General features: G+C 48.8%; 1 protein-coding gene across 3 annotated transcripts in view; it reads right to left on the bottom strand.

The window, feature by feature from the left end:
• Positions 1 to 1,756: 1,756 nt before the first annotated feature.
• Positions 1,757 to 16,184, bottom strand: part of WSCD2 (WSC domain containing 2) — a 121,642-nt gene continuing 107,214 nt past the window's right edge. For all 3 annotated transcript variants that reach the window (XM_074402284.1, XM_039472412.2, XM_039472413.2), the window contains 2 exons: positions 12,185 to 12,385; positions 1,757 to 3,836 (listed from right to left, as the gene is read on the bottom strand). In XM_074402284.1, coding sequence (XP_074258385.1) covers positions 3,484 to 3,836; positions 12,185 to 12,385 — 554 coding nt within the window. In that variant the 3' untranslated portion in view covers positions 1,757 to 3,483. The remainder of the gene's footprint in view (positions 3,837 to 12,184; positions 12,386 to 16,184) is intronic.

The raw sequence follows: 16,184 nt of genomic DNA on the forward strand, positions 1-16,184 counted from the left end.
GCCTAAACAGCTTTCGAACCACCCCCTCCCACCTGATGGTGCTCTGTGGTGGGGGCAGGTGGAAAGTGGGGATTTACATAAGGCACATCATCTGTGGGTTCTGAGAAGGATCCATGAGAGCTTGGAGCTAGACGCTGCATGGCTTCCTGCACCTCCAGTTGGGAAGATTTGGTTGCATGGATAGTATTTAGAAAAGGGAAAGAAAATTGGCACCTTCGTTCAGGGCTCAGCCTGTGACCAGGATCAGAGCTCAGTCCATGACAGAGATTAGGGCTCAGTCAGGAGACACTATCAGCATTAGTTCTGGGGCAGGTAAGGGCCCAGTCTGTGACTGAGGTTGGAGTACAGTCAATGACTAGGGTCAAGGCTCAATGTAAGTAGTTTGGGACTCAGTCCAATGTGACTCAGTCAACGTGGAGCAGGAATGAGGGTTCGTGGATCAGTACGTGCACAGGATTAAGGCTCAGTCTGTGATCAGGATCAGGGCTTAACTTTGACTCACGTTCAAGGCTCTAGGATTGGCCTCAGTCTGTGACCAGGTCAGACTTGGTTTAATATTGGGGACAGAGTGTATTCTGGGCCCAGATCAGAGCTCAGTCAGTCATCACAGAATGAATTTTGTGAGCCAAGATGAACCCTTAGAGAAAGGCCCTATTCTTCTGGATTCTGGAAGAAACTCACACCCTTTCTGAGATCTTCTCCCATCTCTACCAGTCTCCCCAGCACTCTTAGTCCTTCTGAGCTCTCCCTGCCTGGGGGAGAAGCCCCTTTCTCTTTCCTCTGCCTGGCTCTGCTCCTCCTCTGCTTACTTTCCGTGTGTCAGTATACAACACTTTGGTCTCCCTCTGGCTGGGAAACAGCCCCTGGACATCAGCACCTCTTCCCAGAAGCCCCCCGATGCATGAGGAGGAAGAGCACAGGGTCTTCTTTCAGCAGTAAGTGGAGGCTTAGAAAAGTTCATCCACACCCTTCAGGGAGCAGAGGGGACTTCTCTGTCCTCCTGGACTCTCACTGACTTCCCTGCTGCATACGCCTGTGCAAAACATTATGCTCAGGGTCTCCTCTCTCTCTCTCTCTCTCTCTCTCTCCTCTCTTTCTCTTTCTCTCCCCCCCCACAAACACACTCTCTCTCTCTCTCTCACACACACACATACACAGAAGGGACGCCTCTCATAGATAACCTCTTCCATACCTGTGCACATACTTAGGCAGGAACATTTTCATGACACTCTAGTGATCTCATCCCACCTACCACTTCTCCCCACAGCTGCTCCCTCTCAAAGCAGCCAAGGACAAAAGATACCTGCAGAAGACATGCCCTCCATAAATAGACAGGCAGCTTCTCACACTTGGGTTTCATGCACATTAACCATTTCCTCCTTTACATGGGTGTAATCCCATACACAAGAACCTGCACAGATACATTAAAAATGGGACGGTCATCACGGCATCTTGCAGGATACAGTCTCAAAACACAGAGAGGCAGGTGGACACAAAGGCAATTTTACACACAGAGGCATGTAATTCTTCCTAAGCAGCTATGCCAGGGTCACACAGGCACAAAAGCAGTTATACACCAACCCGCCCATCACCCTGAACACGTTCTGTCTCTCCGTTTCTCATCTCTCTCTCTGTCTCTCTCTGTCTCTCTCTCTCTCTCTCTCACACACACACACACACACACACACACACACACTATACACACCCCAGAAAAACATCCCGTTTGTGAACCTATCTTACACAACACTCTACCACATGGGAGAATCATCAACAAAACTCGCATTTAATGATGGTGTTGACCTGAGGAATTGTCAGACAGAAGCTTGTGGTCAGAGGGGACCACCAGCAAAGAACTGACCTAGGTCTTGGACCAAAAGTCTCCCAGAGAGAGCCGATCTCTCAATGGAAGGGAGGCCAAACCCTCCACTGCTTCATGAAAAAGACTAGAAATTCACCTGGGGGAAAGAAACACAGTACAAAATACATTCAGAGCCCCCTGGGTGGGCCTGGGGCAGCCCAAATCCTACAGATGAGGGAATCGGGGAAGGGTGACACAGGTCTAATCCCTGTGCCCTTTTCTTTGCATGGCCAGTTTCCAAGGGGCGGAATGTATTAATCATATTCCTCTTACAAAAATATATCTCTTTACACGCACCTTCTCCGTGGTCTCTTTGCTACTTGGGAATGAGCATTTACCTGCACCCAAGGCTTCAGAGGGACCGCTTAGGGAGGCTGTGATCTATGGCTTTTTCATCTACACAATGATGGGTGGTGCAGGTGTGGAGTGGGTGGGAAGCCACTGGTGTCCAGGGTTGGGGAAGAATGGGACCCTGGACCAACACTTTGTAAGATTGATGCTCCGTGACTCAGGTCCTCAGAAATCCTTTGGTTTGGCATCTCAGCATCAAGAGAGCAATGTTTGTATAGAAATAACACAATTTCATTCACCCCATTCCTTAAAGGGCCCCCCAAGGGAAGCTGGCCTGTTGGGCTATGATCAAGGGAGACAGGTGGTCTGGGAAGGTAGTGGGGTTCCATTTTGGGTAAGGTTCCATCTGATTAAGAGCACTCTTGCTGTCTCCCCTGGATAGCAAAGGACCCATTTGTAGGGGTCAGAAGGGCAGTGTAAGACCGACTGAAGCCCATCGTGGAGAGATGTATCACTGGGGCTCTCTCTTAACTCAAATTCTGCACGTGGCAGGTGACCATCCTTGTGGGTTCACTGTTGGTGCCTGAGGTTCCTTGGATTTGGGATCAGGATCCCAAGGTCACTTTCTGGACCCAGCATGGACAGAAGGGGGCAGGGTTTATGCCCTGGAGCTGGAAAGGCAAGCAGCTCGTTTCTGAGAAGCAGTGTGGCCTGGGGTTGGGCCCATGACACCAACGGCCCCACTTGGTGTCTCCAATTAACCTACCATGAGCACCATTGCCTCCCCACTCTACCCAGGATGTCAGATGCCTAAGGCCACGGAGAAACTTCCCAGCAATCTTTCTTTAGAACAGAAGGTGGCCTGAGTTAAACGTCAGTGCCAGTGCTTCTTGAGTGGAGATGAGAAGGGGGCTACAAAAGCTCAGCCCAGAAGGGACAAGCATCTGGGACCATGTTTTTACAAAAGCCCCCCCAGGCCACAGGGCATCCAGCAAGTCTCCTTGAAGCTGATGAGCCCTCCCTCCCACAAGCAGAACCCAGAGTGGCAGGGGCAGGGACACAGGGGACAGAAAAGAGCCCATGTAACTAGAACCCCCCAAACCAGATGCCCCACATTGCCAAGAGGGGAACATGTGAGTAGGGTGGTAGTGCCTGGACAATCTCTTCCCTTGAGCCTCCTCTGTCATGCAGGAAACTCATTGAAGGCAAAGAACAGTCAAGGGGATTGTCCCCAAACCGAAGAGAGGACAGATCAGTGGGGTCACCAGGGGTCTTGAGTCCACAGGGCCTGCATGGTCAGGACTCCTAGTCTACCCTCCCCCCATGCGGACACATCATCTTGGGTAATAGTCATCAGGGACACCCGTGAGGTTCCTCCCTTTGAGGGCTGCGTCCACCATCTTGATGTAGGCAGAGATGGTCTTCTGCATGTCCGCAGTGTAGGGGTCATACTCAAGCTTCCGGAGCCCCGAGCGCTTGAAGTTGCCATCCTTCTGGCTCTCCACACAGAGCAGCCGGTCCTCCCTGACAGCCACACCCAGCAGACTGACCATCCGGCCCAACTGGACGAAGAGATCCTGCTTCAGGTCCTCAAAGTGCACCACCAGCACCTTCTTGCCAAACTTGAGCCAGTCCAGTGTGTGAGTGGCCCACCATGGGGCATAGTTCCTCACGAACTCTGGCCACTCTGCAGATGGAAGAGGGAGGACACAGTCAGAGGGAGGAGAGCTTGAAAGACCCAGTCAGATGGTGCTGGCCATTGTTACCATTATTCACAGCACAACACAGTTACACAACTAACAATTAAGTATAATAACACAGACCAGGTGAGGTGGCTCACACCTATAATCCCAGCACTTTGGGAGGCCAAGGCTGGAGGATGGCTTGAGGCCAGAAGTTCAAGACCAGCCTGGGCAACACAGCAAGACCCCATCTCTATAAAAAATAAAATAGCTGGGCATGGTGGTGCATGCCTGTAGTCCTTGCTACTCAGGAGGCTGAGGTTGGGAGGATTGCTTGAGCCCAGGAGGTTGAGGCTGCAGTTAGCTATGATGATGCCACTGCACTCCAGCCTGGGTGACAGAGCAAGACCCTGCCTCTAAAAAACAAAAAGAATAACAACTTTGCTCAATTCACTCCATTTAGAGCTCTAAACACATCCCTATACTTCTCACCTCAATGCTGTTTCTCCCTGGAATATTCTTGGTCACCACCTTCTCTTTGGGAATAACAATGACACTTGTTTGGTGATTTCTATATGCTAGGCACAATCCTACATATAAGTATGTGTTACTACAATATAATATACAACATATTATTATATTGTTTATTATTTACATTAATATATAATGTATTAATTTTATATTCTAGATTACATACTTACATGTTAATAAATATATTAATATAGCTCTTAATTCCACTTAATCTTCACAACAACCTTACAAGGTATCATCATTATCTCCATTTAACAGAAGAGAAAAGTGAGGCACAGAGAGGTTAAGTAATTTGCTCAAGGTCATATAGCTAATAACTGGCAGAGCCAGGATTTGAACCCAAGCACCCTGGCTTCAAAGGGCTTTTAACTACCAGGCTTTTCTGTGTAATAGTAGTATCTCCTCACAAAATAATAATAGAATTGTTGTACAAAGTAGAAAAAAACAAAGTTTCTAGTATGGTGTATTGAGTTCAGCAGGTGCTCAGTACATGCTGGCTATCATTATTACTGATATTACTCTGTTTTCAGATCATCTTCTCTGACTCCCTGGGCTCAGACATGTGCCTCCTTTGGGTTTCACAGTTCCCCTCTCCATCCTGTACAGCCCCCCATGGCACTCATTATGCTGTGCTGAAAGCCCCGACTTCTGTGGTCTGTCTCCCCAGCAGACTGTAAGCTATCTGAGGGCAGGGTTTAAGTTGGACTATTTTTCATCTTCACGTATTTTTGTCCCACCTTTTTAAATTTTTCATGGAAGTGTTATGGTGAAATGACAGGACAGATTGTCACGCAGACTGGGAGGGTGCATTTGGGACTGTCTGACTTGCAAGATATGTTAGAGAGAACCTGGAAATTCCATGAGGAGAGGCAGTCAGCTCCCGAGCTGCTGAAACTCCCACAGTAGAAGGAGCTGAGGAAAGTGCAGAAGGGGGACCTGGAGGGTGCTGGGAACAGAGGAAAGAAATTGCAGCCTCAATTCTGAGCCCCAGCTGGAGAATCAGAGGGCAGGAGCTCCAAAACCATGAACTGAGACCTGCTGCTTCTCACAAGGGCATACGCTACCCGGCGCCCACCAGAGCAGGCAACAGGAGGACTCTGTTTATTGAACGAGGGGGGTGAGTCCCCCAGGCTGCATTGGGGATCCCAGCTGGTTCTTAAAAATTAAGTCCTAATCCCTTGCTGGGTGATGGATACCCATACCCATCATCTTATTTAATCCTGCTGACTACCCTGAAAGGAAAAGAACTATTGTCCACTCATCACCAGGAAATGGAGGCTCAGAGAGGTGAAGTGACTTGATCGTGGTCACACAGCCAGGAAGCACTGTCCAGATCAGGCCTGCCTGGTTCCAGGATGGATCTTTCCCAGGCAGCAGCAGCCTCATCCTGACTTCCTCCCAATGCCTGTACTCAGCAGGTGCTCAGTGAACGGTTGTTGAACTAAATTGAAATTCGCAACTGCCAAATTGCAGCGTGGAGAAGGCCTCCCTTTCTTTGCAGAACTCATCAGAATCTGTGGCAAGACTTCTCCCCCAGCAAGTCCTCCGGAACATTCTGGCTGCTTGGGAGATATTTATGCCGGTGATAAGGATATTTTTTTATCCTGAAAATAGATTATTTACAATGTATCTGACTAATTGGGCCCGTACTGTTATAATGGGTTAAGACCAGATGTATCTGAGCGATTAGGAAAAATCTAGTATGTTGTATGCTCGTTTTCCTTTTTCAGAATCTTCCCACTCCTGCATCACCTCACAGCATCGCTGGTGATTCCGAACAGCTGCTGCTCTCAGGGGAGATGCCCAGGTGACAGAGATGGTGCTCGTCACCCAGCACCCAGCAACAACACAGATCCAAACGTCTAGGCTTGGCCATCTCTCACCATCTCAAGAGGTTGCTGAAAGAGGGCTTCGGGATGGCTCAAGAAAAAGGAAGGAGTCTCTCAGGTAGCTCCAGGTGTCCTAGTCTTGGATGCAGGTGGGATGGAGATGACAGAGTGTCCTTGTGGACTGCAAACCTCTGTGGGACACCAGGCACCTCTGTCTGAAGGGCAGGAAGGGAATGCATGTTGCCTGAGCATTCGTTGGGTATTGGGAGCTATGCAGGGCACTTTGCAGGCATGGTCTCATTCCGTGCTCTCAAGCAGCCTAGAGAGTAGGCATTATTAACACTGGCCCCATTTTAGACACAGGGAAAAGGAGTCTAAGAAGCAGGAAGCAACTTGCCCAAGTCCACACAGTGGGCATTAAAGGTAGAGTCTGAACCCACATCTATCCCAGACTGTAGAAGTACCACTCAATTCGGCAATCCCAATACTGGATATCTACCCAAAGAGAAAGAAATCATTACCTAAAAAAGACACCTGCATACATGTTTAGTGCAGCACTATTCACAATAGCAAAGGTATGGAATCAATCTCAGTGTCCATCAGTGGAGGACTGGATAAAGAAAATGTGGTCATTTGGATTGGTTCCAGGACTTTGCTATTGTACACAGGGCTGCAATGAACATACGTGTGCATGTGTCTTTATAGCAGAACGATTTATAGTTCTTTGGGTATATACCCAGTAATGGGATTGCTGGGTCAAATGGAATTTCTATTTCTAGATCCTTGAGAAATCACCACACTGTCTTCCACAATGGTTGAACTAATTTACAGTCCCACCAACTGTGTAGGAGTGTTCCTATTCAGTTGAGGGGGTAGCAGGGGAGGGACAGTGGGGGGCGTGGAGGGGTAACATGAGGAGAAATGCCGGATATAGTACACGCCTAAAGTAAACTTTTTTAAAAAAGAAAATGTGGTATGTATACATGCACGTGCATATGTATATAAAATATTTTTATATTTTATTTATTTATATTAAGAAACCTGCACTTTATACCCTAAATATATAAAAATAAACACATTTTTAAAAAGAAAAAATCGAGCACCTAGGTCTGATCAGCTCCTGCCCTCTTTTCACTCCTGGACCTGGGAAGCATGACTTCTAGGCTGCCTACTGCTCACTTCACCTTCAGGTTCTTGTCCGAGACCTGGGGTCTGTTTATAGGTGATTCTGCAGTCAGGCTGCCAGGGTTCAGAACCCAGCTCCTCCCCACACAAACTATATGACTTTGGAGACACTACTTGATCTTCAGTTTCAGTGCACCCATCTGCAAAGTGGTGATCTGAATGAAAACTACCTCCTACAGACGCTGTGAAGATGGAGCGAAATAAGATTTGCAAAGATCCTGATAGGCACCTGGGACAAGCAAGGCGCTCGATAAAAATTGGTTACTGTTATGATTCTTCATGATGATATTCATCCTCCTGTATCCCCTGATTCCCTACATGCCCCCTCTTTTTAGATCAAGCATCCCCCCAAAATCACAATAGATATCCAAGCTGTTTCAGCAGCAGATGGTTGTCTGCCTTGCCTCCTCCTATGGCAATGCTTCCTCCCTTGAAACTCCCAAATGACTTCCTTGGAAAGAAGAAGAAAAATGGAAAACCAAAGGCCTCGATTAACTCAGGATTCCTGATAATTGATTGCTGTCTGCAAACTGGTCAATAAAGCCATGGAACATTGGTAATGAGTGCTATTTCCACCAGAACTGTCGTACAGGTGTGCCTGGCGGGGCACAGGCTGGCCAGCCTCCCCTCCGTCTTCTTGTGATGGAAGGAACAAGGGCCTGATTAATAGCTTAACTGTACTTAATTCCCCACAGAACCATTAAACACAGTGTCTGTTTCATTAAACAGATCCAGGACAATTCACCTTGTATAATCATATCACATACAATTTTGCTCTGAACTCACTCTAGGGAGATTATAAAATTAACACTATGGAACCAAAAACAGGTTGGGGGTGGTGGTTATAGGAGCCTGGACTGAGATGTAATTGGGAGGGGGACAGGGCATGGTAGGGTGGACACACTCAATAGCTAGGTGACCTTGGCTCTTACAGGGTGACCTTCACATTCTGTGTCACTAAGGGCATCCAAAAGCAGCAGTTCTCAAACCTTAAAGTGCCCATGAAGTGTCTGCGGAAATCTTGTTAAAATGCAGATTCTGATCCAGGAAGCCTGGGAGAGCGCCTGAGATTTGCTTGCCTAAAAATCTCCCAGGTGATGTCCATGTCACTGACTCACAGGCCACACTTTGAGTAGCAGGGTCTTATAGCAAAAAAGAACTCTCCTTCCACGAGAGCGAGGGTTCTTTTATCTTTTTCTTGAGACAGAGTCTCACTTTGTCACCCAGGCTGGAGTGCAGTGTCGCGATCTCTGCTCACTGCATTCTCCACCTCCCGTTCAAGCAATTCTCTGGCTCAGCCTGGGATAACAGGTGCCCGCCAGCATGCCCAGGCAAATTTTTGTATTTTTAGTAGAGACGGGGTTCCACCATGTTGGCCAGGCTGGTGTTGAACTCCTGATTTCATGAACCACTCACCTTGACCTCCCAAAGTGCTGGGATTACAAGCGTGAGCCATCGTGCCCGGCCGCAAGGGTTCTTAAACCAGGGTGCTCGTCGGAATCACCTGGAGGGCTTGTTAAAACAGATTGCTGGAGCCCCGCTCCTAGAATTTCTGATTCAGTAGGTTTGGGGATGGGGCCTAATGTGCATTTCTACCAAGTTGCCAAGGGATGCTGATGCCACTGATTCTGGACCTTAAAGCAAGAGTCTCAAACTCAAGTGTCTCCAGGGGCCAGATGGTGAATGCAAAGGGGAGGAATGGGCTGAATGGAGACTGGGGGCTCTGTTCTTTGGGGAAGGCTCTCTGCCAGAGCCCTTGCATACCTGGGTCAGGCCTTGGAGGGGCACTTGGAGAAGATCCCGTCCCCCATCTCAGGCTCATATGGGACCCCAGGCCCCCAGTACGAGAGGAGTGTGGTGGTTCCCCCGTCCCATACTCCCTGAAGTCTCTCCATTCAACCTGTTACGACTCCTTCCTTAGTGTTGGTTTAGAGCCCCCAGCTGTCTTGAATAAGGAAAAAGAGGAGAGATGCGTGGCTCTTGGGAATTGGGAGACTTGTCTAAACCTAATACAGGGTTCACATTCCTCTTTCCCGGAAGAGGAAAATATCTGAATGTACCAGAGGGTCAGCAACATCTCAGGGCAGCAGAGCCTGATGGTTAATGCCTGGGTTTGAATCACAGCTCAGTCATTACCTAGGGCCTTAGCCAAGAGACTTGTCTCTTCCTGGGATGGTTCTCTCACCTGTAAAATGGGATGTACTGATGATCATTGCTTCTCTTACCTCCTGTGGGCCTTAGAGAGTTTAGATGAGATAACAGTCGTGAAGTGCCCACAAGAGATTCCCAAGTAAACCCCTTTTCTGTTCACTTGGCACAGCAGGGTGCCTGGGAGCTGGAGAACTGGATCCTAGGGCTAGACCAACCTTGGTGGTCTCTGCTTCTCTCCGGGCCTCAGTTTCCCCACTAATCAATAGGGATCAGTGGCTCCCAGCCCTCCATGCACCTTAGAAGCGGCTGGGGAGCTTTAAAATAATATTCACACATGGGGGTGGGGAGCAACACACACTGGGGCCTGTCGGTGTGGGGGAGGGAGAGCATCAGGAAGAATAGCTAATGCATGCTGGGCCTAATACATAGGGGATGGGTTGATCTGTGCAGCAAACCACCATGGCGCACGCTTACCTATGTAATGAAACTGCACATCCTGAAAATGTAACTCAGATAAAAGTTGAATAAAATATATTGATGTCCAGGTGCCACCCAGTAATAGTCCAGGGTGCAGCCTGGGCACTGGGGTTTGCCCACTCTCCTCCAGGGACTCTAAGGAGCAGCCAGCACAGAGGCCCACTGGGGCCGCTGATGTCCCAGGTCTTTTCCAGCTTTGACAAGAAGAGTCTATGCTCTTAGGACAGGGTACTACCATTTGCACATACAGATGTCTCAGCCTAGCGACCAGTGTTCGCTTTTGATTGATCGTTCTACAAATAAATAATTCAGAGGTCTCTCTACCCCTGGGCATAAATGGACAGATGTCACCACCTGTCCAAGCTTCCACCCCCTCACTGAGAAGAGGAGCAAGGGAGGGGGAGGAACAGACAAGCAGCTTGAGTGAGCTGGGACCCAAGGGGCAGGCCCAAAGGTTTTAATCATCGAAGTCAGTGTTGAGGGTGTTACCAGCGAATTGCTCTGGCCCTCTCTGGGGAGGGGCTGGGGTCTTGGAGCAGTCTGGTTCCTGGAGCCTAGCTGAGCTGGGGATAACTCACATTTACAGAGCACCTGCTGTGTGTCGGGGGCTCTGGACTGGGTGATTCATAGCCACCAATGGTTCGTCTAATCCATTATCACAGTGCAGTGCTGAAAAGTATGGACTCTGGAGCAAGACTCCCTGTTCAAATCCCAGCTGTACCACTTCATGGAAAAACTCCTCCTAACTCCAGCTTTATTAAGGTATAATTGATATACAAAAATCTGCTTATACAATTTAGTGAGTTTGGCTTTGTGGATACACTAATGTTACCATCACCATAATCTAGGTAATAAACATTTCCATCATTTCTGGAAGTTTCCTTTTATCTGTTTTGCTTGTTTTTGTGTACAGTAAAAAAACACCTAATGTGAGATCTACCCTTTTACCAAAATGTTAAGTAAAGAATACCTTTTTGTTAACTAAAGGCGCCATGTTGTACAGCAGATATGTGGAACCTGCTCATCTTGTATAAGTGTAACTTTATACGAATTATACAACCCCCTATATCCCTCTTACCCTAGAAAAGCTCCTTAGTCTCCCTGAACTTAGATTATCCCATCTACAAAATGGGGACAATTATGGTGGGGATTTAAGAAGTTCGCCTTTCCCTAAACCCTCAGGAGATGTGACTTTCATTATGCTGGTGGAGATCAGCCTATAATGGATCTGGTACTTTGAGGCTGAGAAGGTTAATACTCAAAATGGCAGAAATTGAGTCTGACTTCAAAGCTCTGGCCGCTGCCCTGGGCGGCCACTCTGCATTGAAATGTTGAAGCACACAGCCCTCTGTCACCTAGTAAGTGCCAGAGCTGAATCTCAAACCCAGGTAATCATAGTAAGTTACACTCTTGGGGGTCAGCACCGGCATTTCCCAGCTGTGTGATGTGGGGCAAGTCACTTAACCTCTCTGAGCCTCCTCACCCGGAGTCTTTGGGAGTGTTCATTGAAATGATGCCCTGTACCTATGCTCTTAGGAACTCGTGGCAACACAGGGTTGTCACGGGGCTGACCTGGGGCTGGATTTAGTCTCCTGAAGCTCTTTAACTGGCTTCCATCAACCCCACATCAATTTCGGGAGCATCTCCAACATCATGAGAGTCACACCTACCGAGTGTTTGTAAAATTCTTAAAGCCTCACAATTTTATAATCTTCACTTTATAGATGGGGCCATCTAAGTTCAGGGAGGTTAATGAGACCTTCGGGGAGGTGGTAGAGCTGAGATCTGAACCCAAAGAGCCTTTCTCCTGAGCCTCCGGTTTTAATCCCCTGTGAGATGCAGCAGCCCGGCTCACAGAAGGTGATGCTTGCGGGTGGGTTGGGGGAGGGTTGCGGGAGGCGCCTGCTCTCCCGGAAGCAGGGACTGGAGCATGACACGTGCCCTCCAGGATGCCCTCCAGGGTTCCTCGCATGAGGCATCGCCTCCTGTTGACCACGCTGGTCGGGTCCGGAGCACGTGACCCTCCCACCACCTCCTGCAGCCCGGGTCCGCTCCCCGCCCCGCCCCTCCCCTCCCCTCCCCGCCCCTCCCCTCCCCTCCCCGCCCTTCCCCTCCCCGCCCCTCCCCTCCCCTTCCCTCCCCTCCCCTTCCCTCTCCGCCCCTCCCCTCCCGAGCGGTACCTTTGCCCTTCCAGTGGGCGTGCGCGGCAAAGCCTATGTGGCCCCCGTACTTGCGGTTGAATTCAGCCATGAGGGCTTTGTACGGGTTGCGGATGAGCAGGATGGCGGCGTCGAAGGCCTCTATCTCTTTCTGGCCGCTTTCGTGCGTCTTGATGCAGATGGTCCGTCCGCTGCGCCAGTGGTCCCGCTCACCTTTAAACCCTTTCCACAGCCAGAGGTGAGGAACAGGACTGGTGAGCCAGGGAAGCAGGAAGCTCACCCCACTTGCTTCTGGGCCACCTCAGGCATCCTCATGCATTTGTTCACTCCGTCACTCGCGTATTTATTGAGCACCTACTATGTGCCAGGCACTATGCTAGGACCCTGGGATTAAAATGACTTACAGAACATCCACAGGTCTTCAAAATCATTCACAGGTCTTCCTGTTTTTGAGAGTTAGGTAATTCAAATAGTGAACGCAAGTTAAGTGTAAAACCTCTGCCCTGGTGAGTGCTACAAAAGGGAAGTCTTGATGCTTGGGTGCTGGCTAGGCATGGTGGCTCTCACCTGTAATCCCAGCACTTTGGGAGGCCAGGGTGGGAGGATAACTTGCTCCCAGGAGTTCGAAACCAGCCTGGGCAACATAGTGAGACCCCATTCTTTACAACAAAAATGTAAAAACATTTAGCCTGGTATGGTGGCATTCACTTGTAGTCCCAGCCACTTGGCGGGGCCGGGGTGGGAGGTTTGCTTGAACTAGAAGGTTGAGGCTGCAGTGAGCTGCTTCGTGTCCTTTGTAGGGACATGGATGAACCTGGAAACCATCATTCTCAGCAAACCGACACAAGAGCAGAAAATCAAACACCGCATGTTCTCACTCATAGGCGGGTGTTGTGAACAATGAGAACACATGGACACGGGGAGGGGAGCACTACACACTGGGGTCTGTTGGGGGAAATCGGGGAGGGATGAGGGGGTGGGGAGGTGGGGAGACATAGCATGGGGAGAAATGACAGATATAGGTGAGGGGAAGGAAGGCAGCAAATCACACTGCCTTGTGTGTACCTATGCAACAATCTTGCATGTTCTTCACATGTACCCCAAAACCTAAAATGCAATAAAAAATAAAAATAAAAAAAATAAATCATCCCACTGCACTCCAGCTTGGATGATGGAGTGAGACCCTGTCTCTTAACAAAAAAAGAAAAGAAGCAAAAAAGCCTGGATGCTATGAGAGGGGCCAGAGAGTCATGTATTGGTGATTCCTCTCTGTGGGGGTCAGTGTCCCTGCCTCACCGATAATGGGCATGACTTCCTTTGGCCCATGGAATCGGGGTGGAAGTAGGTCTTCAGCACAGTCTCAAGAGACATCGTGTGTTTCTGCTTACTCTCCATGAGGGAGCTCTGCTATCACTTCGAAAGGACATGCCCTGGGAGTGGGTGGGGGGGGGGGAATCCATCCAGATGAAGCCAGACACGTAGAATAGACATGGTCCCAACCTGCAGCCTGGAGATGGGCAGCCCAGTCAGCTCAGTCAGAATCACTGATCTAGTCAAGTCGCATCCGGAAAGGTTTCCTGGCAAAAACGGCACTTAAGCATAGAACTGAAAAATGAGGAGAAACTTACTAGCTCAGGAGAGCAGGGAGAGGAGGGCTAAGGGCTGGGAACAGCAGGCGCAGAGGGCCTGCGATGGGTAGGAAGAAATGTGTCACATACGAGTGACTGCAAAGAGAATGCAGGTAGCAAGAGCGGGGTGTGGGGCTGGAGAGGGCTGTGGGGTCTGTGATGAAGAGGCCAGCACTAGACCAGAAAGACTGGGGAACTCTTAAGAGGATTTAAGCAAAAAGAAGAGGAACATGATCAAGTTTTCCTTTCAGAGGCTGAGGAGCTGAGAGAAGTTCTGTGCAGCCGGAGATAGTCTAAGGCCTTTACATATATTAAGCAATTCAATCCTCTCAAAAATTCTGTGGGGAATTTTACAGATGAGGAAACTGAGGCAGAGATGTCCCATAACTTTCCCAAGTTACAGAGCTAGAGGAGAGGCAGAGCTAAGACACAAACTCATCCAGGCTCCTGGCACACATGTGCCCTTCACCCTCTAAGCGCCCCTTAGCTCATGCAAGCTAAGGCATTTGGATACTATATTAAGGCCAGGTAGAAATGTTTTTGTACTAGGCCTTCAAGATACTGGCTGTGTTTACAACTCAATGAGTCACTGTGGATATCGTGTCACTGATATCGTGTCTCTGAGCCTCGGTTTTCCTCATCTGTAAAATGGGTGCATGCACTTTCTGTCTCACAAGGACATTGTGAGAAATAAGTGAGACCCACAGTAACACTTCAGTAAATGGCAGCTAATGCAGAATGAGACTTAGGGTGAAATCATGGACTGAGAAGCCGCTCCGTATCATCAAACCTTGGAGTTGCTTCCTTCCCTGTTGTGCTCTGGCTTTAAAGATGGATGGAGTTGAAGATTGGCTTGATATCTGCTTCTGTTCCTGGAGACAGGGGTCCAGAGAGGTGCAGCCTCCCTCACAGGGCCACTGAGCAGAAGAGCCAAGAATGGAATGTGATTTTCTCAGTCCCGTTCTATTCTGGGACTAGCCAAGTCAAATTGTCTTGGATTAGCCTAGCCTTGCAAATTAGCACTGGCCCATCCCCATGAGAATATATTAATCCACAGCCTTTGAGGCCGATGGGAAGCACAGTGTCATGGAAAAAGTCTCCTCTAGAGGAGAGTGAAGACTAGGATGTGAGGGCTTGGGAGAGCGAGAGCTTGGGACGTAAATATTTATGCAAGGCCACGCTGGATATAATTTCACATCATGTAGTCTTGTAGATCTCTGCATGACATGGACAAAGGGCATTCTTTCCATGATTTCATTTTATCTTTACCAAAATCTGTTTCATTATGAGGGCAGCAGTGGAAAGCACAGGCAGGGGGTATACCAGAACTCACACAGGGTCTCAACTGGGAAAAATAAATGGTCAGAAACAAGGAAGGATTGTCAAACTATTTTAAATCAGCTCCATGCATTGTGAGACCCAAGTTACATTTCTGTTTGTTCATGAGGGGGGTCAACTTAGCACAGTATGTATCAAGATTAAAAACAAAACTAAACAAAACCCCAAAAATACCTAGAAAAGCTGTAAAGATTGGGAAAGATCTGTTTCATATTCCAGATGCTGGTTGCCTGAAGAGTCTGTCTGTAGAGAGTACTGCAGATGTAGAGAAAATTCCATTTAGCAGAACGTCTCCGAGAAGGAAGAGTACTGTGTCTGGAAGGAACTTTTGAGAAGCCAAACGGAATGGGCTTGCCTGAGGAACAACAGACAGTTGCTTAGTTGTCCTCTACAGAGAGCCTGTCTAGGTAACTGAAAGGGAATCATGGGTGCAAGCTTCCTGCCAGAGCGAAATTGCTGGACTCCACCACCAGGGTACCCCCTCTCCACTGTCCTTGACACACAGGACCCAGCATCTCCATGACATAAATAAACATGGTATATTTAAATCGTATCTTTTAAGAGTCACCAAAATATCAGCTTATCTTGGGCACCCATGTGACCCTCAAACTCTAAGGGGCTGCCCAACTGTCCTAGGATTTGGAGAAACAACCTCGTTCCATGCCACAGAGAGAACAAGACATGTTTTCCCCATCTCGCTTCCAAATCTGTTCCTATAGTTGCTTGTGCGTTTTTCAGTCAGGGGAGCTAAGGTACAGAGAAGGAAAGTGGCAGAGACTGCACATCTCTGCCCCTTCCCTTCAACCCCACAATAGCCCACCCCCCATTCCTACCCTCACAGCCCTCAGAACGATGGCCACAGCTCTCAGAAGGGCATTCTAGGTGCTTTGCCAAATCCCATTCTGGATGCCCCTTGAACCTTACACCACAGCCCCACTGCAGAGTTTACTGAGACAGGGAAGTCCCATCTTGGCTTCAGGCATGGACACTAACCCTGAAGGCTAGTGCTTCTCTAGGATAGTGGGATTTGTTTGGAGGACAAAGAAATCCTGAGA

This window comes from Saimiri boliviensis, chromosome 7 (genome assembly GCF_048565385.1).
Source record: "Saimiri boliviensis isolate mSaiBol1 chromosome 7, mSaiBol1.pri, whole genome shotgun sequence".
Lineage (NCBI taxonomy): Eukaryota > Metazoa > Chordata > Mammalia > Primates > Cebidae > Saimiri > Saimiri boliviensis.